Source organism: Myotis nattereri, assembly GCF_964212035.1.
Source record: "Myotis nattereri genome assembly, chromosome: 8".
Classification (NCBI taxonomy): Eukaryota; Metazoa; Chordata; class Mammalia; order Chiroptera; family Vespertilionidae; genus Myotis; species Myotis nattereri.
This window is the reverse complement of record NC_138083.1, coordinates 82,911,300-82,939,061: the sequence shown is the minus strand read 5'-3', so window position 1 is coordinate 82,939,061 and position 27,762 is coordinate 82,911,300. Positions and strand designations below refer to the sequence as shown.

Below are 27,762 nucleotides of genomic sequence, written 5' to 3'. Positions count from 1 at the left end.
TGAGCCTCCAGTCAAGGACAGTGCAGTTTTGTCGAAAGGTTCCGTATGTGTAAACCAGGGTGTCCTATTATGTCGGGATTTTTTTCATTTAGTCATTTCCATAGAGAATGCATAAGATGACCACCTCTGCAGTCAAGTATATAGTTCATTTGGATCTAAGGAAGACAAGTACTGTAGAGACCCCCAGTGAGGAAGGTGGTCCCAAGTGTCCCAAAATACTATATATATATAGTATTGGTTCCCTGGAGGTGACAGGCAAGGCCTGTGGTAGCGCTCTCTGAGCAGAAGCAGGGTGGGCAACGACCATGTCAGCTTTTGGGGTAGCTAATTCAGGAAAAGAGGGACGCTACCTGAGGTGGTGGTTAATTGCAGCGTCAGTATTCAAGTAGCAAAGCAGAAAATGACCTCAGAGATTGGGTGTTTCAAGGAAACTATCTAGGAGATGACTTCTGAGTTACCCCTAGGGAATGTGGAGAGGGTTGCAGCAAAGAAGTTACCCAATAAAACTTGGTTCCACCATGGTGCTGCGGAATGGGAAACATTTACCGAGCAAAGGCAGGGGGCTTTGTACTTCCTCTTGCATCGTGGCAGCGCCCTTGAAAAAATAAATGGGTCTCCAGAACAGTCTGTCGTTCCTTTCGATGGTGGTGAAAGAGCAGAACTAGGCCCGGTACTGGGTATCCTAGACTGAGGGCAACCCAGGACGGATGGGGCGGAGAAGGACGGGGGGAGGCGGGACTTCCGTTGCGGTCCTGGGCCCAGCTTCCGGCGTCAATGCGGAGCTGCCTCGGGCGCTTTGAACCCGCGGCGAGGACGCTGTGTCCGCGGGACTGTGCGACTTTCCTGTTAGCGGGGCCTTTGCTGAGGACGGAACGGAACAGGGGTGAGGAGCCGCCCGCCCGCTGGTCTGGAGGCTGCGTTCCTTTGTGGAAGGGCTCGGGCCTCACCTGTTTGCGTCTCTAGGCCGCCCCCCCGCCTGGCGCAGGGACCAACCCGCGCGCTTGCTCAGTGAGGACTGTCACGCCCCTCCGATGGGCACCGCCCCCTGGGTCGCGGCGCTGCGGCGCATGCGCGGAGAGGGCGCGCGCCGCTTCCGCCGGGTCCCGGGTGCGTCGGGCTGTGGTTGCCCAGGGCTGGAGCGCGGCTCGCAGGCGTCCGTGGTTCCGACGGCACGTGCCCTTGGACTGTCTGTCGAAGCTGGAGTCCTTCCCGGTCAGTCCGGCGTTTGCTAGGCCCCGGAACGCGGGCTGGGACGGAGCGCAGAGACCAGTCCCGACGCCCCTCCCTACGGGGAGATGGCGGGAATCGCTGTTGAGTGCTGAAAGATTCTAGTTCTAGAAATCGTAGAGACCCGGATTCTTAAGTTTACTTAAGTCAAAAGCCTTTATTGAGCGCCAAGTAGTACCGTGGAAAAGGCAACAGAGCCCCATAACTCCCAGAACTTAACAGCTGGGGCAGTGTCGGTGTGATAGTGAGAGCACGCGGGGGTCCTGGCCCCGCCCGGGAGAGGAGGACTGAACTCAGAAATGCCGGAGGAAACGGGGCCCAAGGACAGAGGAGTGGGCCAGGGGGAGGGCGGATGTAGGGTCGGGGGTGGTAGGATCCAGGGAGCGGAAATGGTCCCAGGCGATGAGGGTGGGGTGTAGGACTCCTGCCGCTGCAGTGGGACTTGATGCGGGAGTCTGAGACAGATGAGGTGGAGAGGTAACCCCGCGCTCTGAGCAGCGGTGTTCATTGTTCAGATTTCAACCTGAAGGAATCAGGGAGCCACTGGGAGGTTTTTAACTGGATAATAACATTTATTGAGTGCATCCAGTGGTTCCAGACTTTTCTACTGGACGCATGTAGGGGAGAGAAGAGAATGTTTACTCCCCGGAGGTTCTAGGAAGCATATTCTGAACAGCTTTAACCTCCCCGGAGAAAAGTTTTATTGAAATCTCGTTTTACGTTAGATATTTATGCAAGTTTTGAATTACATGCCTCCCCAATTTATCCTTATTTGGGTATAAAATGTTTTCTCAAACTCTCAAGTTACCCTAATGCTTTAGGACGTTGCATCGTATCTGATTTTTGCAGCCCTGGACACATCCATCATGTGCCCTTCCCCCTATCCCTTCTCCCCGACACATACATAACCCTGACTTTCTGTGTGTGAAACACTGTTCACAGTACATGCCTTACTTTCTTTCATCTTTCTATCAACCATTAGAGGCAGGTGTCATCCTTCATATTTCAGCAGTGAAGAAACTGAGGTTGAGAGCTTAAGAAAATTGCTCAAGTTCGCAAAGCTAGTGAATTGAGGCACATACAACTCCTTGGTTCTTGCCCTTCACCACTGCATTTCCGGGAGTGGATTTGCAGCTGGAAATAGAAGGTTCAAAGCAGAGGGGACAGTTAGAAAGTTGTTGAACAGGACTAGATGAAAAGTGATGATTCTAAAACTTAAGTTTTAGTAATGATGAAGAGAAGTGAGTGGATTCAAGACTGTAAAGGAGGTAGGACTGGCATTTGGCAGCGGAACCGATGGGAGGAAGGAGTGGGAGAGCCTGCTGGGTACATCTGGATTGATGGTGCTGCCATTCACTCCTATGGATCTTAGGAAAAAGAGCAACTTTGAGGGTTGTTAATTAGGACTTGTTGGATTGAGATGCCCCTTGGATATTCAAGGGGAGATGTCCTCTGAAGTATCTTGAAGAGTTCTTAGGCTGAGAATTTGCCTCGACTTTGTACCAGTATCAATTGTTTGTGTCTCTTCTAAGGTATATCCTATATAACTTGTTCAAACTGGGAGGTGGTGGGCCATGGACTCAAGATAAACCAGGAATATGGACCATCTTTGAAGCCTTTACAGTTCTTCTGGGGGTGGCACAAATATTTTACAATTACTTTTTCATTTTGAAAACCAATTTTTTGTGTGCTATCGAATAACTTCCTTTTATTGAGACATAATTGACATAGAACATTATACTAGTTTCAGGTGTACAACAATGATTTGATATTTGCATATGTTGAGAAATGATCATCATGATAGGTCTAGTTAATGTCTGGCAATATACATGGCTAATTTTTTTTTCTTGTAATGAGAACTTTGAAGAACTATTCTTAACAACTTTCAAATATGCGATACAGTATTATTAACTCTAGTTACTATGCTTTTGACCCCCTTCACCCGTTTCTCCCTCCCATCCTCCTACTCTGGCAGTCACCAATCTGTTCTCTGTATCTATGAGTTTAGATGCAATATAGTAATCTCAGTTCTCCTAATAATGCTCTATTTGAGTCAATGCAATTCTAGTCAGAATCCCAAAAGGTGGGATTTTATTTTGATGGGAAATGACAGACATTAACAGGTTCACAGTTTGTTGTGGGTAATGGTAATCGGATGAGTTCCAAAACTATTTTGTGATTTTTGCAGTATTGAGTAAATGAGTAAATGTAATGTTGATGTTTAGAAAATCAGGGTTCTCAAATGGGAGAAAAGAACTATGAATGTGGAATGGGATGAGAAGAAGAACACTGTGGCATTGATTTGGAATTGAAGATCATCATGAATTCATGATTTAAAAAATGTATACATTTTTGCCCTGGCTGGTGTGGCTCAGTTGGTGACCGCTGCTCCAAAGGTTTCCTTAAACCAGGAGTCACCAACCTTTCGGACCTCACGGACCACCAGTGGTCCATGGACCACCGGTTGGTGACCGCTGGGTTAGAGCATTGTCCTGTGGACCAGAAGGTCACAGGTCCAATTACCTGTACCTATGCTGCAAGTTCGATTTCTGGTCAGGGTGCATAAGGGAGGCAACCAATCGATGTATTTCTCTCACGTCAGTGTTTCTCTCTCTCTCTCTCCCTCTCCCTCTCCCCCTCCCTCCCTCCCTCCCTCCCTTTTCCTCTCTTTAATATTAGTTTTTAAAAATCTAATTTTTAAAAATATATGCCCTGGCCAGTGTGCCTCAGTTGGAGCGTTGTCCCATGTACCTAGAGGTTGCTGGTTCAATTCCCAGTCAGGGCACATGCCCAGATGGTGGGCTCAATCTCCAGTAGGAGGTGTGCAGGAGTCAGCTAATCAATGTTTCTCTCTTTCTTTCCATCTCCCTCTCTAAAAATCAATTAAAAATTTTTTAAATAAAAATATGTGCATTTTTAGCACTGCAATTCTTTTTTTTTTAATATATTTTTATTGATTTCAGAGGGGAAGGGAGAGGGAGGGAGAGAGAGAGAAACATCAATGATGGGAGAGAATCACTGATCAGCTGCCTCCTGCATGCCCCACACTGGGGATGTAGCCCGTAACCCGGGCATGTGCCCTGACCGGGAATCGAACCCTGACCTCCTGGTTCATAGGTCGACTCTCAACCACTGAGCCACACCAGCTGGGCACTGCAATTCTTTTTGTCCTTTGAATATATCCTGCTGAAGAACTAGAGTCAGAGTTCTCTGTGTCTTAGCAAGATTAGTTTATTTCTGTTTGTATTTAAATTTAAATTTCAATATTTAAATTTCTGACTTAATTTCAATTTCAATATATAAGCCATTAACATAGTTCAAAGCCAAAACTAAAAGCACATGGGCAAGTTCATGGCTTCTCAGTGCCTGACTTTGCTAGTCTGGGTAAGATTGCTTAGAAGTTTCAATAAAGTGATAAAGACTGCAGAGAACTTAGCATGGCACAGAACATATACAGCATCCAATAAATGTGAGCTGTTCTGGCTTTTCTCCTTCCAGCCACTTCTCTTGCTTTTCCTGTGACCCCAGGCCATACGTTATGGGGTAGAAGTAGTCAAGGCCTACAGTGAGGCCAACTGAAGAAATATATTTTGAGTTCCGGGGCTTACTATGGGTTTATTTAGTTTTTATATTTATACCTTATATGCAGAGATGACTGACTTGGAGTGGGAACAGAGTTTGGGAAATGGGAGGAGCAAAGGAGCTATAAGCTATAAGCTGGGAGGGAATTCAGGGAGCATCTTTGCCCCCTGAAAGGAATGCACCTAAGAAAGAACAACACTTAGAGGACAACACGGGGCAATCTAGCGTATTCCTGGCAGCTTTGGGAGATGGCCAGCAGCGGGGATTCGCAAGCCCATATTGAAAAGGAGAAAATCAGGGCTTCAGGGGTAATGTGATACATTTAGTCTTCCAGCCTAGATCTTGAGACTGTAGGCGGAGGAGAAAGATTGAGACTTTATCTTGCCTCCCTAACCCACATATTGGGAAGAAACCTGGGACCAGAGCAGGGAAGACACTTGGCCAAAGTCACACAATGAATTTGAGGCAGAATGAGGACCACCACCTGAGCCTACTGACTGTCAGTCCCAAGCTCCACGATCACATTTCATAGGGACCTAGCTAGGACAGAGCTGTCTTCCCTCCACCCACCATCCGTCCCAAGGTAAGATTCTATTAAGTTTTCCCATAGATTCCACAGATTGTCCACAGATTTGTGGTAATTACCTATTTATGTCTCCCAGGTTCTTTCCCCCTTCCGTCTGCTTCTCAGTTTAAAGGAGATGGCTCCTCCACGTCCTTTGTCACATAGGGCTTGACACATAGGAAGTGCTCAGTAAGCATTTGCCCTGTAAAGATACAAGTGAATACAGCAACTTGGCAACATGGCAACATTCCTGTAAGGATACAGATGAGCACACACCCTCAGACTCAGCAAGACCCCAGAGAAATGTTCACATCTATGTTGACCAGGAGATGTGTACAAGGAGGTTCAAAGAGGTACTCTTCGTTATAATAAAACTAGAGGCCCAGTGCACGAAATTCATGTGCGGTACAGCCCCTAGGCCTGGCCTGTGATTAGGGCCATCTCCCTGCTGCCAGCAGCCAGCCACGCCCCGCTCCCACCCCCGGTTCCCTGTTTGCCATTGGGCGATCGGAGCCTGCTGGCTGGGGAAGGCGGGGGGGGGAGGGGGGGGGGACAGCGAGTGTGGGAACGAGAGGTGGTCAGTGTGCCTCAGTGACTGGTCAAGGGGTCGTTCTGCTGTTTGGTCAATTTGTATATTACTCTTTTATATATATAGATGTGCAAGATATTCATGATCAGGAGGACAAATAAAGTATATATCCATACAATGGAATTCTATACACAGTGAAAGTGAATGAACAGTTTGCCACATGTGTTAACATGGAGACATTTTCCAAACATGATGTGGACTGGTAAGGCAAATCACTAAGAGTAGAAAGAATAACATTAATACAAAGCTTTCAACAGATCAAAATCAAGAGAGTAGTTTACTTGGTGAGAGGAATAAGGAAAATTAGGTCAAAGAAAGGTACACAGAGGTCTCCAACTCCATCTGTGATGTTTTATTTCTGAAGTTGAATGATGGGTAATAGAGGTGGTTGTATTATCCTTGATACATTTTTGTATGTCTGAAATATTTCATTATTTTTATTTTTAACCAATACCTTATACTCCACTGTGTTTAGGATATAGCTCACAATAAATTTTGAAGAGAAAATATGCAAAAGGAACTTTTATATTACTAAGTAAGGACAGTATTTCCTGACATACTGTTACGGGTCAAGTCATACAGTAGCTTGTACATACTGTTAGCTCCTTGGCCATATATGTCATTTCAGGTTATAATAGTGGAGGTGAGTGATTAGAACATTGTCATCACATAGAACCAAAGATGAAAAAGATGTTGCCAATGAATTAGGGCTCCCATACACCCATTCTTCAGCGTGTATTATTCTCATATTTAGAACTAAAATAAATGAATAAATTGTTAAGCCAAAGAGTTATTTTAAGAAATCTGAAAGTAAATAGTGACTTCTTTTTATTAACTCCCCCTTTTCCCTTTCTAGTTTTAATTAAAGATTTTTTAAATAAGCCTTATGAAAGTTTTATGAGTCAAATTTTGGATTTTGATTTTAAAAAACACATTTTTTCCCCCAAAAGAAACAGCTTAACACTAAGCTGTATCTTTCTGGATATCAATGATATTTTTGAAGACTTCCCCAGTTTTTAATTGTCCATTGTTTCCTAAACTGTATTTTTAATTTCATTTGCTCTCTCCTAGGGAGTGAAGGATGGCAGCACGCCGTGCATTAAAAGCTGTTTTGGTAGATCTCAATGGCACACTTCACATTGAAGATGCAGCTGTGCCAGGCGCACAGGAAGCTCTTAAAAGGCAAGCTATCCTCCAGGTTCAGCTGACAAATATGTTTGTAAGTGCCGTTTACCAAGGCAGGTCATTAGCTGAATGGATGACCTTAAGATGGCATTTCACCAGCTTACCATGTATACAGAAACTGCCTTGGGTTTAGCTAGAAGATGTATGCGTTGTAATATCTTCCAAACATTGTTCTCTAAGCCTTTATTAGGTTTGGCCTTTGATCTATTCTTTTTGTTCTTTGTGTGCATGTTTTTTTCTAAGTAATGTACATTCGTGAATGAAAACTCAAGAATCTAAAATGTAAATTAAATAGCATTGGAAAAATCACCAATGAAGGAATCACAAAGTGAAACACACACATACACAAAGACATAGTGCTGCCCACTGCCCTTTCACCTAAGATCTCGCATTAAGTGTGCAGCAGCTCAAATAAAGTTTAATTGAGGGACTTGAAATTTTAGAATTATTTCCATTAATGAAATTTAATGCCTTTGAAGGTTAGCAACTGTTCTATATTTCTGATGTACCAACCACAGTACTTAACATGTCTAGATACAAACAGGGATATGTAGTAAAAGCTTATTAAAAAGCAAACTGAACGTGTCCCGGCCAGTGTGTTCAGTGGTTGAGTGTAGACGCAGGAACCAAGAGGTCACTGAACCCGGTTGGGGCACATGCCTGGATTGCATACTCGATCCCCAGTAGAGGGCGTGCAGGAGGCAGCCAATGGATGAGGTTTCTCATTGATGTTTCTGTCTCTTTATTCTTTTCCCTTCCTCTCTCTCAAAATCAATAAAAACATATATTTTTTTAAAAGTAAACTGAATGTGAATGTTTGCTTCTGAGTGTCCTGAAAAGAAAAATCATCAGTACAATAGTACTACTAATTGGTATTAAATACCTTCATATTAAAATTATTTAGAGAAGGTTTCAAAGTCAGCAATACTTAGCATGTGGTGCTTATTATTTTCCCACCTTAAAATAGTCGCAGTGTGCTGTTACTCAGAAAATCTAGTGACTAGTATCACAACACCAGGTATAAGGGCCAAAAATTGACACACATCTTGCTTGCATTCTCTCAAGGAGCTTACCTTCCATTTGGGGAATCAACAAATATAAAGCGACTTCTGTATCTGGTAGGCACCATTTGGAAGCTATCAGTTTAGTTAGGAGTCATGATGTTCATGTTATAGGTGGACAACATGTTGTTTAACCATTTGTACGCCATAAGCATCTATAGACGCAAGTGGCGGATCTTTTTTAATTAAATTCAAAATATCGTGGCCGTTAACTGGTTAAAGCCAAAAGAAAATCAGATGCACAGTTGGACTTTCTCTTGACTCCTTGACACTGTCTCTTAATTAGGCTTTCTCTGGGAAAGGAGCTTTTACTGCTTTAAAGATAAGCTTTTTACTTTGTATTGAAGAAAAATCTTTTTATTTTTGGTGAACAATGAATGACACCACTGAGTAGCTCTGTAACTCTGAGCCTGCCATTCTGGAGGGCCAGGAGCCTGTGAATCACACATCCAGAGACATCACTATACTGTTAAGGCTGGTTTTGGTTTCTATAGAAACAAACAGGCTAAGGGAAGTTGAGGGACCAGTAAAAAGAAAAGTTTTTTTTAAATCCTCATTAAAAATGATATGGTTATTTCAGTACTTCTACTTGTTCATTTTTAGGATAATAGTTACGTTGAAATAATCAGTTTCTTTTGAGAGATAAACCACTAAGTGTAATGTGTTTTTAAGAAAAGCTACCACACAGATATTATAGAGGCAATCATGATTACAGTGAACTATTTAATCTTACAAATTTAGTTAATGTTCTTTGGGTGAATACTTAAAAATCTGTTTCTGTTTTATTTGCTTGCTTGTTTCCAATTGCGTTTAGTGCTTTTCCACCTTGTATTCATCTGGAGCAGGCACAAAATAAAAAGCAATAGGGTATTAATATAAAATTTTAATTGTAGCTAAATTAAAATTATTTTTAGATTTTGGATTAAAACACTTTAGGACCAAGAAAATAATTTTCAATTTCAAAGAAAGCTAGACTGTCATGAATTCTTTCTCTGATACCTGATTACCAGTTTAGGTTCTGAAAACAGATCACAGAATCAAAACAATTCTATATGTAAGTAGTTCAAGGGAAAAACACATTTTATTTTAAAAGAAAAAAGGATTTTCTTTGATAGATTGTCCAGATAGATTCTGTTTATAGATTTGGTAGCACATCTTCTGATTGTCTAAGAAGGAAGAACAACATCTCGAGGTGTCCTCTGTTCTCTAGTATAGGAAGGACATCAGTCCTGCACCAGGACAGAGGTTGGGGTCTTTGTCTCAGCTCTGCTGCTACCAGCAGCATGAAGCCGAGCGAGTCACTTAGCTCCCCTAGGCTCAGTTTTCTCCTCTATAAGAAGAGAGGGTTGCGCCCTGACCAGTTTGGCTCAGTGGCTAGAGCGTCGGCCTGTGGACTGAAGAGTCCCAGGCTTGTTTCTGGCCAAGGGCATGTACCTTGGTTGCGGGCACATCCCCAGTAGCGGGTGTGAAGGAGGCAACTGATTGATGTTTCTCATCGATGTTTCTAACTCTCTGTCCCTCTCCCTTCCTCTCTGTAAAAAAATCAATAAAATATATTTTTAAAAAAGAAGAGAGGGTTGCATAAGTAGATAATCTCTAAGGTAACTTTTACCTCTCATATTCTGTGAGTATAGTGGTTACTAAGCTTTGTGTTTGTTTTTTTCACTTATTTGCTAAATCCCTGCAGTAGAATTCAGTTGAAGTACAGAAGTCCTCAAAAAGGTAGTCACAGCTTTTATAATTTACTTTGTAGCCTTTGGCAATAAAGTGGTCCAGATGGTGTGGATAATATGTAAGCAATTCTGGGTAGATAACAAAAAGATTATTGGTAATAAAAATATTTACTTGGTGACTTAGCCTTCATTTTATGACTGTTGGCAAGTGCTACCAATTTAGGAGATCTTACAGGGCTAGAATGTAAAAACTGCCTGTTGACATCTGAATTTTACTTTTCCAGGTTACGTGGTACTTCTGTAATGGTTAGGTTTGTGACCAATACAACCAAAGAGAGCAAGAGAGACTTACTGGAAAGGTTGAAAAAGTTGGAGTTTGATATCTCTGAAGATGAGATATTTACTTCTCTGACTGCAGCCAGAAATTTAGTAGAGCAGAAACAAGTCCGGCCCCTGCTGCTAGTTGACGATCGGGCACTACCTGATTTCAAAGGTAGGGGAAATTGCAAAGATTTAAAAATTGGTTCTTCATATCTTCTTATAAATCATTCTTAAACTGAATATTTAGATGTATTCAGATTTCCTCCAATTATTATTGAAAGGGTCAACAGATCTCTTAAATCTAAATTGGTGTTTCTCAAACCTGTTCTGACTGCACTCCACAGTAAGTGAAACACATTACATAGTAACCTAGTACATATATGTGTGTGTTTATATATATATGCTAAACAGTACTTTTACTGTATGAGAAGTACTCTATTTTCTGTTTGGTTTACTTAATTGTTTATTTCATTTTGATGCTGCTTAGAGCTCTCCAAATAGTTTTGTAATCTAATGGATCATGACCCACAGCTTGAAAAAGCACAGGTCAAAATTACTTTGAGTATTATAATCCTTAATCCAAGAGCTACTATGTTAATTTGATTAAATGAGATAATCCATAATTGCCTTATTTAAAAATAGGTGTCATTCTGTATAGTATGAAATTTTAGCAGTGATTATGAAATATTTCAATCAAACTTTTCTCTTTGGGAAAATTAATAAACTCTGGAAAAATATCCTACTTTTATGAGACTTTGCCACATTGCTTTGTTTTGTAAGTGATACTCAGCGTGAAATGATACAATATAGAAAAATGGGTATAAAACCATGAGATGGCTGTACAAACAATGATCTAAATGCATCTACAGTGTATTTGTATCTCTGGGTTAGCTGAAGTACTATAACACAATATTTTAATCAGGTTTTTCTGTTTTGACTTTATTTGAAGAAGGTTAAGATTGTAGTTGTATTGGCAGTGAGCTGCAGTTGGGATACATAAGCAGAGTCCCTGATAAGGAAGAAATCTTTGTCAGTCAGTCCAGGATAATACTTAGAACGTGCTTATATACATGAAAATACCCAAAGTAGATGGGTTTTTGAAAGGCAAGAAATTTTTCTGCTGTTACTGAATATCTTTGCTAGTGGTAGATGGAGATAATAGAAGGAAAACAAAAAACTTTTAACTCTAACTATAGCCAACAATTTGGTTTTTTTCCTTCAGCAAACTTTAACCAATTAGTACTCATGGATGCTGGTAAGGAGGAAATGGGAAAGCTGGATATCTATTCTTTCTATTTCTTTCCCTTACATTTTGGTGGAATTGATATGAAAAATGCTTTAAGGCAAGCAGTAAGAGAGGCAAATAGGAATTGGCATTTGGATAATCTACAGAACCGTCTGACTTTTAGTAACTGTGTTGGTGAATAAACTTGTTTGGTCAGGTACCAAGGCCTTAAAATATGCTTAAATTATGGAGTAATATTTGTGACACTAAAAGTAGATGAGACATTATGTAGAAAATAGCAGAATCTACAGTGCATTCCATGTTTATCATGAATATGTTAACCTCAACTGTCAATTAGAGTGTCTAATTTCCCTTGCCTCTTAGATTTTCATTTCCTCATCAGTTGCTATTGATCTGTTAGCTCATAGGGAATTCATGGCTGTTCTTGTTGATTGTAATCAGTAAAGCTTTTTGAAGTTAGAAATTACTTGTTTGAGAACATCAGGTTACAAGTTTCAACTCAGATTCTAGTTACTGAGTAGCTGTAAAACCATACAAAAGAAATATGCAAAAATACTAGGAGAACTTTTTCTTTCTTTAAATATCTCTTTCACTATTGCCAAAGTGCACAGGGCAGGATAATCTCGTAAACTTCAGATTATTGCTACAATATCAATTTATACTCTATTTACTAAAACTCTTTATTATAAAATGTAACATTACTTTTAATTGCATTTTTCAACAATCATGTATTTTTTTTCATTCCCAGGAATACAAACAAGTGATCCTAACGCTGTGGTCATAGGATTGGCACCAGAACATTTTCATTATCAAACTCTGAATCAAGCATTCCGGTGAGTCTCTAACTATTTAGCTATTTATTTTTCATCTCATCAAGTACTTCCTTCTTTCCCTTCTTGAGTCTTTGTCATGTAAGGTTATACATGTTTTGCTTTCTAGCCACCTAGATTATACATGAGGACGCACATCTTCAAAATCACTTCAAGATCAACATCAAATATCATTTATTACTATCCTGCTTAGTTTAAAAAAATTATCAATATGTTAAAATGTGGTGATCTTGGTTTGTTTTTTATAGACTCAGTATTCTGGAGCAGAAATCCATAATAAAATTGCATCTGTTAAAGCTAGCAGTTTTATCTTTTATCATCACTCCTATGATTCTCCACTGACTATGCTAATTTCTGACAGAAGACAGCATCAAGGCTAATGCCCCCAAAAACAGTAAACGGGACTCTTCCTCCAGTGCGAATCCATGCTATGGGAAAAAAATCTACACAGTTGACCATACTTTCAAAGAAATTATTCTATGAGTGATCATGGTAGTCTGACCTGGAATAGTAGGGATTCAGGTCGTATCAACATGACTTGATGAGTGATTGAGGTTAGGAAGTGAAGGACATTGAGGCAGGGAGGACATCATATTCTCACCTGGGCACCTGTGATGGAGAACTCCCTCCCTGTGTGGGGTCCAGGAGGCAATCAGTTCAGGTTGGGGCTGTTTGGCATGTGGCACATCTACATGGAGATGTTCCAATGGCTGTTGGTTGAAACTGGGGGAAACACAACTAACACATAAAATGTTACAAATCTTCAGTTATGTGTGCATTTCACTTTTATGAACTTTTGCTGCTGCTTACAAAGGGAAGACTGCATACTGGTTCTCATACTTCTTAAGATAAACTGGATCAGAATTTACCTACAAATCTGCTCTAGAGTGAGATTGTGACTTTTTCCCTTGGATTTTTCTCATCTTTCATCTTATGTTGTCTTTTATTGCTTGTCAAACCATTAAACAGTATAATTTGTCTTTGAATTTATGACAAGTAGCTCAAAATATTACATAGGGATACATTGTAATAGCTTAAAAAATTTTTTTGCCGAAACCGGTTTGGCTCAGTGGATAGAGCGTCGGCCTGCGGACTGAAGGGTCCTGGTTTTGATTCCGGTCGGGGGCATGTACCTGGGTTGCGGGCACATCACCCGTAGAAGGTGTGCAGGAGGCAGCTGATTGATGTTCCTCTCTCATCGATGTTTCTAGCTCTCTCCCTCTCTCCCTTCCTCTCTGTAAAAATCAATAAAATATATTTTTTTAAAAAAATTTTTTTAGTGGTTTGATAAATTTTTGGTATTTAACTTCAAGACTGCTATAAAAACATCATTTTTTTACAGTAAAAAGATCTACAAGAATCATTCTAACATATTTGATGTAGAATTCATTTCTTGATGTATATGTCCTAGAATCACTACAAGGCTCACACATCTGGGCACCTTATTTACTGTTAATCTTGAAAATGGCTGTCCTCGTGTACAATCTGTGTGGCCAGAAATAGCACCTTTTTCCCTGTGTGCATTTTAGAGCCTCAGTTAATGGAAACTACAGCTACTTAATGCACTTAGTCATTGTGATAGTGTAGCCTTTGTTTAAAAGTAACATACTCGCTTTTTATAGTTGCTCAGTATCCGCTTACTGTAGTTATTATCTGGAGGTCCACTGCTGTGCCACATGCGTGAAGATATATGTGGGGGTATGTGGTGTTAAAATTTCTTTTGCTTCACCGACTTCAGTTATTCTGCTGTGGCTTCTTGGGGTTGGGGTGGGGGCAATATAATATCACCTGCTCCTTAAGTAAGGTTTATAACTATACTAAAATTGTTTTTCATTTGAAATAGAGAACCTACTTCCTAATTTACTCCTACTATCTTTTATTCATTTCTTTAACCACAGAATTCAAGGAGAAGGTATTGATTGATTTTAGCTGGTAATTTGGGAAGGACATATTTAATAGGTCTCTGCCTTAGATGAATGCTGGACTCAGGGTAATAAAAATGTATGTTGACATAATACTGACTTTATAATTGCTCGGATGCTGTCTAATTAGTACACTTCCCTAACCATATTGATTTTTTTAAACACTACACTTTGAAGCATTACAGTGCACTTATGGGTCAACTCTAATTTCACAAATGCACTTAACAGCTGGGTGGAGAGTTAACAGAAGGATTTTAGGTCTTGCCCTTCTTTGCATATTGATGTCTCCACAGAGACTGTGCCTTCCAACCAGTGACTACAGCTGTTTGGATTGTAAGTGGCAAATATAGACATCTCAAATGAACCACCGATTAGTTAAATTACTGTTCAGGTTGATAATGAGAATAAACATTGGATTTTAAACCCCATGGCATAGCTGCCTTGAACACCAGCTTCAGGGGCATATTGCCCTCAGGTGGATGCATTAGCCTTCCACATTACACTGCCTCTTATTTACTATTTCAAATGGGTAGGCCCCCAAAAATGCATAGTACAATCTGGCTACAAATATGTCCTAAATGTTGGAATGAATTGAGAACACTGCATACTAGAGACTGATTTTAGAGAAGAAATAGACATGATTTGGGGTGTGGGATTCTAGAAAACATTTAAATCCTAAGAGCCATTGGTGTCTTTTTCCTTTTACCTACTACTAAAATATACAAGGGATAATATAACAAACATCCTTAGGCCTATCAAGCAGTTCCAGAAATATAAACTATTGACATATTTGATATCCCTCCTCAATTTTATCACCCAAGACCCAAACGTAATCAGGATCCTGAATTGTGTTTATCATTTACATGCATTTTTTAAATACTGTAACACATATGTAGGTATTTCTAGACAGTATACGGTATTATTTTGCATGTTTTATACTTATCAATTTGCTTTCTTCCCTAGTAATACTGTATGATTCATCAATATGAATATCTATAGCTCTGGTGTATTCATTTTCACAGTTTTGGTACTAGCTTGTAGCAAGGTCTTTTTCATCTTCTAACCTGAGTTAGAAGCCCAAAGCTTGAGCATTTTTGTAATGGACCATTTATAACTAAATTTAATGATCTCTATTAGGAGGAAGGCTACCTGGGCAAACAGATCACTTAATAATTTAATTTGAACTTAGCATTAACAATATTAAAAAAATATATTGCAGCACAAAAGTAATATGTCTTCATTATGGAAAATTGTATATGCTCAAAAGAGAATAAACATAATTATCTGTAATCCTTCCACCTAGCTAGTTTGTTTCCATGCACATATCTATTTAGGCAAAAATGAGAATCTATATATACTGTGTATGTATACTATGTGGTAATTTGCTTTTTAAAAACCCAACAATATGTTGTGCATGTTTTTCCACATTCTTAAATATTCTTTTAAAACATGTTTGATTCCCACAGAATATTCCACTCTCAGAAGTGCAATTAGTTGAATAGCCATATGTTTCTTATTGTTGGTTATTTCCAGGTTTTTGAAGTTAACGTAAAAACAAAACAAAACCAAAAAAAAACCTTTTGAGAACGTTAAGCAATATTTATGTTTGTTCCTTAAATTTTTTTCAGAAGTACAGTGGGGCCTTGTGTAGTTATTGAATCAAATGAATTTTGAGGAAAAACTGTATGGAGTAGCTTAACCTAGGAAAAGTTCAAGTTTTTAAAATAAAGAGCAACTGCTCTCCAGCTTCTAAGCTTATTTAAAATGTTATTCTAGCCCCAGCCAGTTTGTCTCAGTGGATAGGGCAATGGTCTGAGGACTGAAAGGTCCTGGGTTGCATTCTGGTCAAGGGCACGCAGGCCCACCCATGCAGGAGGCAACTAATCAATATGTCTGTTTCACACCCATGTTTCTCTCTGCCTTTCCCCCTCCCTTCCACTCTCTCTAAAAAGCAATGGAAAAATATCCTTGGGTGAGGATTAGCAAAAAAATAAAAAAAGTTATTCTATCTGAAAATAAGTAACATCACAACTTTCACATTTAAATGCAAGAGGTGAAAGGCTGCTTAAGAGCAATGTTTTGAAGATTCAAATGACTTAATTTTGAAGTTAATGATTTCTTCCTATAATTATTATAAGGTGTGAGAATCCTTGAAAAGTCTTAGAGATGTACAGAAATTAATTTTTTTGTTTTTCAGGAAGAGATTCTTATCACCATAAATGGTTCCTGTGGAATATTAAATTGCTTTCTTTTCCCATCTCCTCAAGAAAAAAATTAAAAGTTAATTGCTCCAATATATTCAATTCCTTAGAAAGGGAAGAAGAGAAAGGGAGAAAAAAGGTCAACAACTACGACTTCAATTATTACTCCATTTGTATAGTAACTCCTGAATCTTTTCTAAGTATTTAGAGCCCTGAGCATGAGGAATTCCAGAACAGTGTGACAGCAGGAATCACATTAGAAATATTTCTGTGGGCTTTATCCATTTTGAAAGTGCTCACTGCTGCTTTGCAGTTTTTTAATTCAAGTCCAGACCATAAGAAATTGTTTAAGAATTCAGAACTTGAGTTGTTTAAAGTCTTCATTAGCATATGCAAGAGAACCACTTTATGCCTATTTGAAATCCACAGAATACAGAATTGAGTTTAATATCTGTCACTAACTGCTCTTATTTTTTCATATGGGGATATTGTTGTACAATCAAGGCAACTTTTGCTATTCTAAATAAAACTTGCAGTTAAAAAAGCCACATAAATATATTGTTACTTTTTTATTAATGTGTAACATACACATAAAGTACACAAATTGTCAGTATACATTCAATAGCATTTTACACATAAGTATGCCTGTGTAACCCTCTGATCAAGATCTAGAACAGGGGTCCTCAAACTACGGCCTGCGGACCACATGCAAATACAAATATTGTATTTGTTCCAGTTTTGTTTTTTTACTTCAAAATAAGATATGTACAGTGTGCATAGGAATTTGTTCATAGGTTTTTTTTAAACTATAGTCCGGCCCTCCAATGGTCTGAGGGACAGTGAACTGGCCCCCTGTTTAAAAAGTTTGAGGACCCCTGATCTAGAACATTTCCAGCACCCTGGAAGGCTTCCTGCTTTGTAGTACACTCTTTCCTTAAGGTAACACTGCTGACTCCTGTCAGGACTTGGTCTTCATATGAATTAAATCACACAATTGTATAATTTTTTGTCTGTTGTTGAGATTTATCCAAGTTGTTGCGGATAGCAGTACTTTCTTGTTGTTTTGTTTCTTCTTTATTTTTGTTGTGTAGTAGCCTATTGTATTGTGTAGTAGACTGTCCCACAATTTATTTATTGTTCATTTGGATGGTTTCCAGTTTGGGCTGTTATGAATAAAGCTGCTATGAATGTTCTTCAACATGTTTTTGGGGGGTTATATGTGCTCATTTCGCTTAGGTCTGTAGAGTAGTGGAATTACTGGGTAATAAGTACTTGTTTAGCTTTAGTAAATATTGCTAAACAATTTTCTAAAGTCATTATAGCAAGTGATATATTCCCACTGGCTATGAGTGTGAGTTTCAGTTGCTCCAAATTCCCACCAGTCTCTAACCAGTCTATGAAATTGCAGTTATTCTGTTTGGTGTGTATAGTGGTATCTTACTGGGTTTTAGTTTGTGTTTCCCTGATGAGTAATGTTCTTGAAACATTTTCATGTACTTATTGACCAGTGGATAACTTCTTTGCAGTGTGCCCATTCAAATCTTTTACCATTTCTGATTGGGTTGTATTTTTCTTACTGATTTGTGTATATGATGGAACTCATTATATATACATATTTTTGGTTGGAGATTTTATATATATATATATATATATATATACACACACACACACACACATACACACATATATATGTTGCAGATATCTCATTCCTGCCTTTTTGTGCTCTTAATAGTATGAGAACATGATGTTCTTAATTTTGATAGAGCCCAGTGTGTCAAAATGGCAGTAGTGCTAAGGTTGAAAAACCCTGATAGTTCAGTCCCTTCATTAATAAGAAACCTAGGCCCACATGAAGTGATTTGCTGTTACCTATTGTAAAAAGTGTGGACACTACATTCTGGACCAGAAATTACTGTGGAGCTGGGTGGAGGCAGTACTATGCATTGTAGGATGGTTAGCAGCATCCTTGGCTTCCACTCACTAGGTATGAGTAGCACCCCTCTTTCCCCAGTGTGACAACCAGAAAAGTCTTCAGGCACTGCCAGATGTCCCTGGGAGCAGAACTGCCCCAGGTTGAGAACCACTGGACTAGATGTTTGCCTGAGGTGTTTATATTGTGGCCCTGCCCTCACTAGGATTTTTCAGTTTGTTCCGTTGCCCACACGGAAATCACAGCCAGAGTTTTTTGCATCAGGCCTTTGTGCCCCTTTTTCCTTGCTTCTTGCGCTTCGGTGGGTTTATAGTTAGATACAGACAGAAAATTATCAGAATATTTTCTTCTGATACATTATTTCTGGTGTCAAAAACAGCCAACCCTTTGCTGCCCTATCTGGTAAGTATAAAAACACTCCCAAGTATTGGGGTGTCTATTTTTGATATTTCAAAAAAGGTTTAACTATAAGAGATCTTCTAATCTGTGTCCTAGAAAATGTTTACCTTTCAGTCTGTCCTGAATATGGTTGGCTCTTGAAAGACTCGGTAAAGCTTATGCTGTGCAGAGGATGACAGAAGCAGGAACCACTTCCCTGAGAGATGCCTATCTTTTCCAGCCTCGTGTAGTCCAGTTTCCACTTAGAGACATGTAGAGGAGCCCACAGTCTCAGCCCTTTCAGGGAAGGCACTAAAGCACTGCCTGGGAATTGAGTACACACATCAATCAGGCTGATAAGTCTTATCCCCAGTTAATACATAATAAAATATTAACAAAGCCAAATCAAATGAGTTTTTAGTTTAGCTATGTAAGTGGAAAGCAATTTTGAGGTCTGTTGCATAAAGAATTCCAGTTCCGTGGTAGAGTAGCAAATAAATGGGATTGGGGGCGGGTGACAGAAGGGAGATAGATAAATCACCCATTATTATCTCATTGCTATCAGCTGTGGTTCTTTAAGGCCAGCATAGTGGCTTTTTCAGGTTTCCTAACAGCTGGATTTTAAGGTCAGCTTTAAGAAATAAACTTGTATTAATATTAGTGAATAAATTTGAGGGATCTGTCCTGTGCTGTGAGTAATTTGTAGTAACTAACAGAAAGGCCCTGTAATAGTCCAGTATTGGTTTTTACTTAATAAAATATTTAATCATAAATGTCTGAATTCTGCATCTCCCACAGGAAGGCATTTCCATGCCCACCGACAAAAATAATTTAGCACTTTCATAGCTGAGCGCTTAATTACTCATAATTGTGAGGGGTAAGATGTGATGAATTCTTCCTCGATGGACATACTAAATATTTTAACCAAGTAGATGGCTTAGAGTAAATTAAGCTTTGTGAGATCATTCATTACATTGGTTAAAAGCAGTTTAAGTGTATCATGTCCTGCATTCCATTAGATGATAACATTCATGTGACTCTCTTGCTGTGAGACTACAGGTTGCACTGTTGGGATGGATGGCAGGTATTTTTTGGATGGGGGTTGGTGGTATTAAGAAGTTGTTGGTGGGAGTTCTTGGATTTGTTTTACGTTTTGCCTAAGTCACTAATGTGGATTCTTAACTATATGTAGAGTTTGGTTATCAAATTAATGGTAAAATGCTTTGTGCCCTTTATTTGGTATGAGAATAATTATCCTAATATCAGAACAAAAGAGATTGGCAGTAAAGGCTCTCCCTTAAACCTTGTTGGTGTGTTCTTCAGGGAAGATGGCCTGATTTGCAAAGTAATGTCAGAAGCAGTCAAAAGGTAGAATGAAGACGTAAAGGTACAAGCAGAAAGCGTTTGTAAAATGCTCTATTAAATTCCTGAATTAGAAAGAAACTTAAATGTTGGAGTAGAGGAAACAGGAAGTCAGGTATTTGGAGTTAGTTGTGATACTGGAAAGGGCTCAAGAGCCTCCTGCTTACCATTAGGGAAGGTTGAAACAACTTGTCTCATTAAGTTAAGCTTCTTCCCTTGAGTGTCTTATTTAGCTTTACTTCTCTTAATTCTCTTTCCCTGGTGATTCCGGTAAAGTGTCTGAAACCTCTAAAGGTAAAAGGTTGAAGCAATCCCAAATTTAATAATCTATCACCTTTCTTCAGTGTATTTGAATTTAATTCCCAGCAGTTCTTAGAGAATTCATTAGAAGATAGCAAGTCATTAAAAGTTAATAAGAAACTCTTTGTTTCTGTGAATGTGAATACTGTAAAACCACTTTGTAAGTCTGATATTCTTTTCCAGTCATAAAGGCTTTGCTTTTAGCCAATCTCCATTTTCTCTATCTCTTTAGGTTACTCCTGGATGGGGCACCTCTGATAGCAATCCACAAAGCCAGGTATTACAAGAGGAAAGATGGCTTAGCCCTGGGGCCCGGACCATTTGTGACTGCTTTGGAGTATGCCACAGATACCAAAGCCACAGTAGTAGGAAAACCAGAGAAAACATTCTTTTTGGAAGCACTGCGGGGCACTGGCTGTGAACCTGAGGAGGCCGTCATGATAGGAGACGTAAGTAGAAGAGCACCGGAAATGCCCTGAGCTCACCTGCCGTGCTGGGCTGAGCCAGCTTGGAAGCATGCCTCACACCCAAGCAGACTCTGCTGCTGATGCATAAGATGGAGAGAAATGGCTGCCTCTCAGTCAGGCTTCACGTAGATGTTAGTGGTATTCTTCTAAAGAACTGAAATTTTGATTATTCCTGACAGTCTCTATAGTATGATGAGATATATATAATTCAAAAGACCATTAAATGCAAATCATTCAAATGCTTGCTATGTCTTTTTAAAGAAACCTTTACAGAAATTTAGATTTTTCTAATGTTACTTATGCAGGGAAAAACCTATACCTAAAGAATTCTACCATTATTGATTTTTTTTCTTAGTAAATGCTATATGGAAGAACTTCCCAATGTGTCACAAATAGCTACAGGCATTGGTTGCCTCAGTCCTTTGAGTGGCAGGTCTGGGCGTTTGGAGGCTCTGGCCGTGAGCACCTTGTCCGTTCACTCTAGTGTCCTGGGGAGACATCCACGTGTGCCGAGAGGGAGAAAGAGCTAGAAAGCACACTGCCTGTGTTGAATAGGTGGCAGCAATTACTAGTATAGTTTAGTTATAAAGAACAACGTGTTCGGCTGGAAGGGGCCATCAAGATTGTCTGGTCCTAGCCGAAACCGGTTTGGCTCAGTGGATAGAGCGTCGGCTTGCGGACTGAAAGGTCCCAGGTTCGATTCCGGTCAAGGGCATGTACCTGGGTTGCGGGCACATCCCCAGTAGGAGATGTGCAGGAGGCAGCTGATCGATGTCTCTCTCATCGATGTTTCTAGCTCTCTATCTCTCTCCCTTCCTCTCTGTAAAAAATCAATAAAATATATTAAAAAAAAAAAAAAAAAAAAGATTGTCTGGTCCGAATCTCTCCATTTTTGACTGGGAAACTGAAGCCTGGAGCCGGAAGTCTGCACGCCTCCATTCCTGCAGCTAATTAGTGGCACAGCTGGAAGTAAAACTTGAGGCTCTGGACCCTGCCAAGACAAACTGTAGATCCCTTGCTTTCGTAACTTGTGATGGTGCAAGTGTTTCACGGTTCTCCTAACACCCTCTTCCACTTCGGGGTGTGTTCACCTCACACTGAATAGGATAGTCATTGAACTTGGTATTGTTTTCAGAAGCCATCTTTTCAGTCACATCTATAGTCAAGTCTTTATCTGACTTTCCTAGGCAGATATGTGTTTGAAAGGTGGTTATCAGAGTTTTTTATCCTGGGAGATACTGGTTTGGGGACAGTGGGAGGCAGGAAAGGCATGCAGTAGCAGCTTCATGCAGGGTCCTTTGTTAGCCCAGAGAGGCACAGTTTCTTCCCTCCCTTTCTTTGTCCACCTTTCCCCACCTTCCTTCTTCTTTCTCTTCCTCTCCCCCATTTTCACTGCTTCAACAGGGAAAGTTTAGATGCAACAGAAAAGGTTTTAAGTCAGACTTTGAATGAAGATTTTGACATTCTAGGACTCATTTCCAAGGGCTGTTGTTGAATAATATTAATGACTTTAATGGAAAAATATTTTCTTCAGGCACGATCTGAATGAATCCTGCTTTAGATATGTGATAGCAGGATTGATTTTCTTGATGTTTCTCCAAGCCCTTGGATTTTATTACCTTGTGTTTATCATCACAATCAACCAAGCATATTCATCCCCATCTTGAGTAAGAATTGGAAAGAGGACCTCCTTTTCTAACTGATCTGTTGTTCCCAAGTGTGAAGTGAATATCAGACAGTCCCACAAAGCATACTGAATTGACTTGATTGCAGCTGTTAGGGACAATCAGATGGAAAGTAAGGATAATATATTACATTGGCGGCAGAAAAGCTTTCTTCTGAGTCTAGTTCATTCACTGTTTGCAGTTGGATCATCCACCTTAAAAGCTGCCAAATGGATAGGATGCTTTTTCCATGATCTGTTTTAAGAGGAGATCGATGCATACACATGGCAACATTGAAGAACTGTGACTGTGCTCTCTGTGTTTGGTACTAGAATGATTGCTCTGTTGTACACCGTCCACCTCTGTGACACTTCCCTTTCCAAATGGTGTGCTGCCTCAGACTGTTACATGTGAATTTACCCATTTTTACATCTTTCTGTCTTTCATTTAAAAAACAAACATGGGGTTACAGTTGGCCATCCCAGCCTAATAAGTCAAATCAGTTGGTTGGTAGGGTTTTATTGGCAAGTAAATTGAAGACCCTGTACTAAATGCTTTCTTTGTGCTTTCTAGGATTGCAGGGATGATGTTGGTGGGGCTCAGGATGTTGGCATGCTGGGCATCTTAGTAAAAACTGGTATGTATCTTCTGTATAAGCCTTCTCTAAAACAGGATGGTGGAATACAGAGTTGCTTAAAGGAAAGTTCTTACAGAAATGGCAAAGCCAAATCACTGGACACTATGATTCTCTTTCTGCCACAAAACAAAAATAAAATGGCCTTAGGATTACAGGGAAAAAACATGGAAGGGCCCATGCTGTGCAATACTAGATCAGGAAGCCTATTCACTTATCCATCCAGGAAAGCACAGACTGCCACAGTGAGTGGGTCAGGCAGGAGTGATGATGGCCTGCTTCATTCACTCAGCCAACATTATTGAACACCAACTGTATGCCTGACACAATGGGAGGTGCTAGAGTTAGCACACATATGTAAGCCACTGTGTCAATTTGTACTTTTTAGAAAGCCCACTTGCTGGCCAGTGTACGCAGAAGCATTCTGCGAGCCCTTATCAACATGGCCAAGAAACTTGCCTTTCTCATATTTCCCTTAGACCAGCCGTGGGCAAACTACGGCCGGCGGGCCGGATCCGGCCCGTTTGAAATGAATAAAACTAAAAAAAAAAGACTGTACCCTTTTATGTAATGATGTTTACTTTGAATTTATATTAGTTCACACAAACACTCCATCCATGCTTTTGTTCCGGCCCTCCGGTCCAGTTTAAGAACCCATTGTGGCCCTCGAGTCAAAAAGTTTGCCCACCCCTGCCTTAGACCATGGGGTGCAGGGATTAGGTGATAGAGGAATAGTTAGTCATTAACTTACCTATGAGACCAAGTAGAAACCTTGCAAAGGAGTTAATCCTTAAAGGCATTTAAGCTTGAGAAAAAACTAGCAGTAGTTTGCTGCGTACTGTGGACAGGTACCTTGAAGATGCTAAGGTGAGTGAGGTATATGTTCATTACCTTTGTACATTTGCTGCTGGCTCCTCTTCTGTAGGAATTCACAGTCAGTAGGATAAGAAGCATCTTCACCACTGCAGTGCAAAGGTGTGGAACGGGGTTTTTAGGCTTTGTGTTTGCTGGGCAAAGCCTCTTAAAGAGATAATTGTAGAAAACAAGAAATTCTAGAAAATGGTGGGCTTGGTGTTGGGGAAGCTGCATTTAGGCAGAGAATACTGGAAAATGCAGAATGATGAATTGCAGAAACCACAGAAAAAGGAATGGAGAGCAAGGAGAAGTCCAGAGGCAGCCAGGGTGGCTACAGGGCAGTTGGCCTCTTCCTCAAGACCTCAGCTGAAGCAGTGTTTTGCAATTCTTCTCTCCCTTATATTTTATTTTATTATTTTTTTAATCTTTATTGTTGAAAGTATTACAGAATTGATTTCAGAGAGGAAGGAAGAGGGAGAGATAAAAACATCAATGATGAGACAGAATCATTGATCAGCTGCCTCCTGCACTGGAGATGGAGCCTGCAACCCAGGCGTGTGCCCTGACCAGGAATTGAACCGTGACCTCCTGGTTCATAGGTTGAAGCTCAACCACTGAGCCACACCTGCTGGGCTCTCCTTCCATTCTTAAAAATTAATTGTGGAAAGCTCACAATGTGCTAGTCATTATGTCAGGTGCTGAGGGTACATTGGGGAATGTAATAGGCCTAGTGCCTACCCTTAGAGAGTTTAATAATCTCAGGTGTGAGTCAGACATTAAACAAATATATAAATAACTAGAGGCCCAATGCACGAAATTCATGCTTGCTGGTACCAGCTTCCCTCTAGCACCCGGGACTCGGGCTTCCCTTGCAGCCCTGGCTTTGTCCGTAAGGTTGTCCAGAAGGACATCCAGTCTAATGAGTATATTATGCTTTTATTATTATAGACTGGAGGCCCGGTGCATGAATTCGTGCATGGATGTGGTCCCTTGGCCTGGCCGGTGATCAGGGCTGGCGGGCGGGATGGGGGGAACCATGGGAGGTTGGTTGTGGGAGTGCACTGACCACCAGGGGGCAGCTCCGGTGTTGAGCGTCTGCCCCCTGGTGTTCAGTACGCATCATAGCTACCAGCTGGTCATCCAGTTGTGTGGTCGTCAGGTCATAACAGTTGTTTAGGCTTTTATATATGTAGATTATAAATTGTTATAAATATCGTGGAGGCAAAAAATAAACAGGGCACTAAGAGAGAATAACCAGGAGGGGATCTAATTTGGATGGAATATGGAATCTGACTTGAAGTATGAGGGTGATAATCGGGTGAGAAGAATGTTCCAGGCAAAGAATAGCAGGTGTGACAGTCCTCAAAAGAGCCAGGTCCAGTCTAGGACTGCAGCCTTGTGACCAGTGCACATGCCGGGGTGACAGGGCTGCTGGGGCCCATGTCAGAGGCCTGCTAGGCAACAATAGAGATTTGGGGCTCTTTCCGAAGGGCTGGGGGACCCAGTAAGAGTGTTTAAATAGGGACCACAAGTCATCTGATTTTCATTAGTAAAAGCTCTCTGTGACCACTGTTTGAAATGGGGACTCTGCTATGTTGAGGCCCAGAGTCTGGGGAGAGCTGGGCAGTGCCCTGCCCCTTGAGCCCCTCTATGCACACGGTCTGGCCCGGTCCTATGAGCATCCGTCACTCTTCCCTTCCCCACCCCCTGGCGCTCTCATGTGCCAGGCGCGTAGGGCTCCTGCTTGGCAGCAGTCACCCTCGGGAGCTGACAGGGCCTCTACCCTGTGGGGTCTGGGCTTCCATTTAAAAGCATTGATTTACTCACCATTTCTGTCCTCAGGGCTTGTGGGGGTAGAAAATAATTTCATCAGCTGTGGAGTTCTGAAGGGACCCTTAGCTGTCAGGTGACCTAGTACCTCTGATTGTGAATGGCTAGAGGTAGGCCTGGAAAATGCTGAATGTGGTATTTCTTTGAATTGCCTCATTGCATCCTGAAGCCTCAGTAAAAGGTGCTTTGGGAGATATGGACCCTGATTCTCGAGTAATTGGAAGGGTGGTTCTGCAGTGGCCTAGGTGTCCACAGGCTGTGATCACTGGCATTCTAGCAGTAGCCTTCATTCACTATCTTTACTTCCATTTCAGGAAAATACCGAGCAGCAGATGAAGAAAAAATTAGTCCACCTCCTTACTTAACGTGTGAGAGTTTCCCTCATGCTGTGGACCACATTCTGCAGCATCTACTGTGAACCATTGTGTGAATCAGAAGCAACTTGAAATGCAGCTTTTCATCGTCTGGAATGAATTCCTTACCAACTCAGCGCCAGCACATTCAGACACAGCCCCCAGCGCTGAGATGTGTAACCCTCTTGTATTGTGCACTAATTAGAAAGAAAGGTATTGAATTACAGCTAGCCACTAAGCCTTGCTTATCTCTTTTGTTGTATTTTGTAAAAGAAGATGAGACCTGAAGAAAAGGAAAGCTGAGATTTTATGCCATGCCTTTTAAAATATTCATCAGATTAGGCAGGGCTGGGAGGGAGAAGCTACTGCAGGGAGTTGAGTTCTCGGCTGTCTCCTCACTGCTAAATTGGGAGGGTGGGTTCAGATTGTGAATGAAGTTGAAAGATGCATTACGCTATAGTTTTAATATTCAGTTCAGCTGTGAAACTCATCAAAAGTGCCAAGTGGAGTACAAGTCAGAAGAAGCAAAATAAATTGTCCTTTAGCCCAAGTGATTGAATGAATTTGCTTTAACGGATGTTGAAAACTAGATTATCTGGAGTATTATTCCCAGCACGGATGACTTCTTTTTCTCTTCATTAGCCAGAGATGACTAATTTAAATTTAGAACCTGATTTTAATTTAAAATAATATTTCCATTAATAACCTATTCATTGCAGATACCTATTATAGTGTGTAACAGTTGTTTTGGAAATTTTATGTAAAATTAAAACTATCAGTATTTTACAGATGTTTTAATTAGACATTGTTATTAACAGGAACAGTGCAGAAACTAAAATCAAGCCTTTAATGTCTTATAGACCATGCATTTTTGAAGTTAGTGTCCACGAGGGTCCTATTTACTGTACATTTGCAAGATTTCATTATTTTTGCCTCTGACACTATGGGAAAAATCTTTTAGAAGCTATTGGGACAGATTCAGGCTTTTATGTACTTGGTTACTACAGCTGTAAAATGAAATCTCGTCTGGTAGCATGGATTATTCTTCTCATGTTAAACCCACCAAAATGAAGGGGACTAAGTAGGTAATGATTTTCCTAGTGCATTTGCATACTGTGATAATCCTGGGCCTTTGCAATTGTGTTACAGGACTCTTGGGCATTGAATTATTAGCATGTAATTGTACATCATTGTAGTGTTCACCTTATTGAAGCACACACTGATGTTAATGAGCTTTGGGTTTTGATTCTTGTTTAGATATCAGCTTGGTCTTAGATGGGAGGGAGCAAAGCTAAATAAATGGGAGCTCCTCTCCTCATCTCCTTTTGGTAGTTTGGTGATCACTCTTCTTGTTTTTGCAGATGCCCCAACTTGGTACCTAAACATCCTAGAGATAGATGTGACAGGACCACAACCCTAGATTGAAAGATGAGTGAGTGGCAGAGAGCATAGATTTGGGAGCCATCCAGCACGTAACTAGTTCTGTAATCCTGGGCAAGTGATCTAGCCTGGCGTGCCTCCTTTCCCTTATCTGTAAAAATGGAGATAACGATCATGTCCACCACATAGGCTTGTTGTGAGGGTTAA

General features: G+C 40.5%; 1 protein-coding gene across 4 annotated transcripts; it reads left to right on the top strand.

The window, feature by feature from the left end:
• The first annotated feature begins 743 nt into the window (after positions 1-743).
• HDHD2 (haloacid dehalogenase like hydrolase domain containing 2) lies at positions 744-27,498 on the top strand. 4 transcript variants are annotated; one of them, XM_081097971.1, is made up of 7 exons: positions 744-883; positions 7,035-7,145; positions 10,167-10,375; positions 12,198-12,282; positions 20,605-20,821; positions 23,077-23,140; positions 26,137-27,498. In XM_081097971.1, exons 2-7 carry the CDS (start codon positions 7,045-7,047, stop codon positions 26,238-26,240), a joined length of 780 nt encoding a protein of 259 aa, XP_080954097.1. In that variant the 5' UTR covers positions 744-883; positions 7,035-7,044; the 3' UTR covers positions 26,241-27,498. The 4 variants fall into 4 exon arrangements, with proteins under 4 accessions (XP_080954097.1, XP_080954098.1, XP_080954100.1 ...); XM_081097974.1 differs by lacking the exon at positions 744-883 and adding an exon at positions 1,053-1,212; XM_081097972.1 differs by lacking the exon at positions 7,035-7,145 and having other exon boundaries at positions 756-883.
• Positions 27,499-27,762: the final 264 nt, after the last annotated feature.

Bases quoted from the DNA above. Each gene is read 5' to 3' on its own strand.
- HDHD2 (XM_081097971.1), top strand. From the start codon at position 7,045: ATGGCAGCACGCCGTGCATTAAAAGCTGTTTTGGTAGATCTCAATGGC. The intron at 10,376-12,197 runs GTAGGGGAAATT...TTTCATTCCCAG, and splicing joins GGCACTACCTGATTTCAAAG to GAATACAAACAAGTGATCCT. The intron at 23,141-26,136 runs GTATGTATCTTC...CTTCCATTTCAG, and splicing joins GGGCATCTTAGTAAAAACTG to GAAAATACCGAGCAGCAGAT.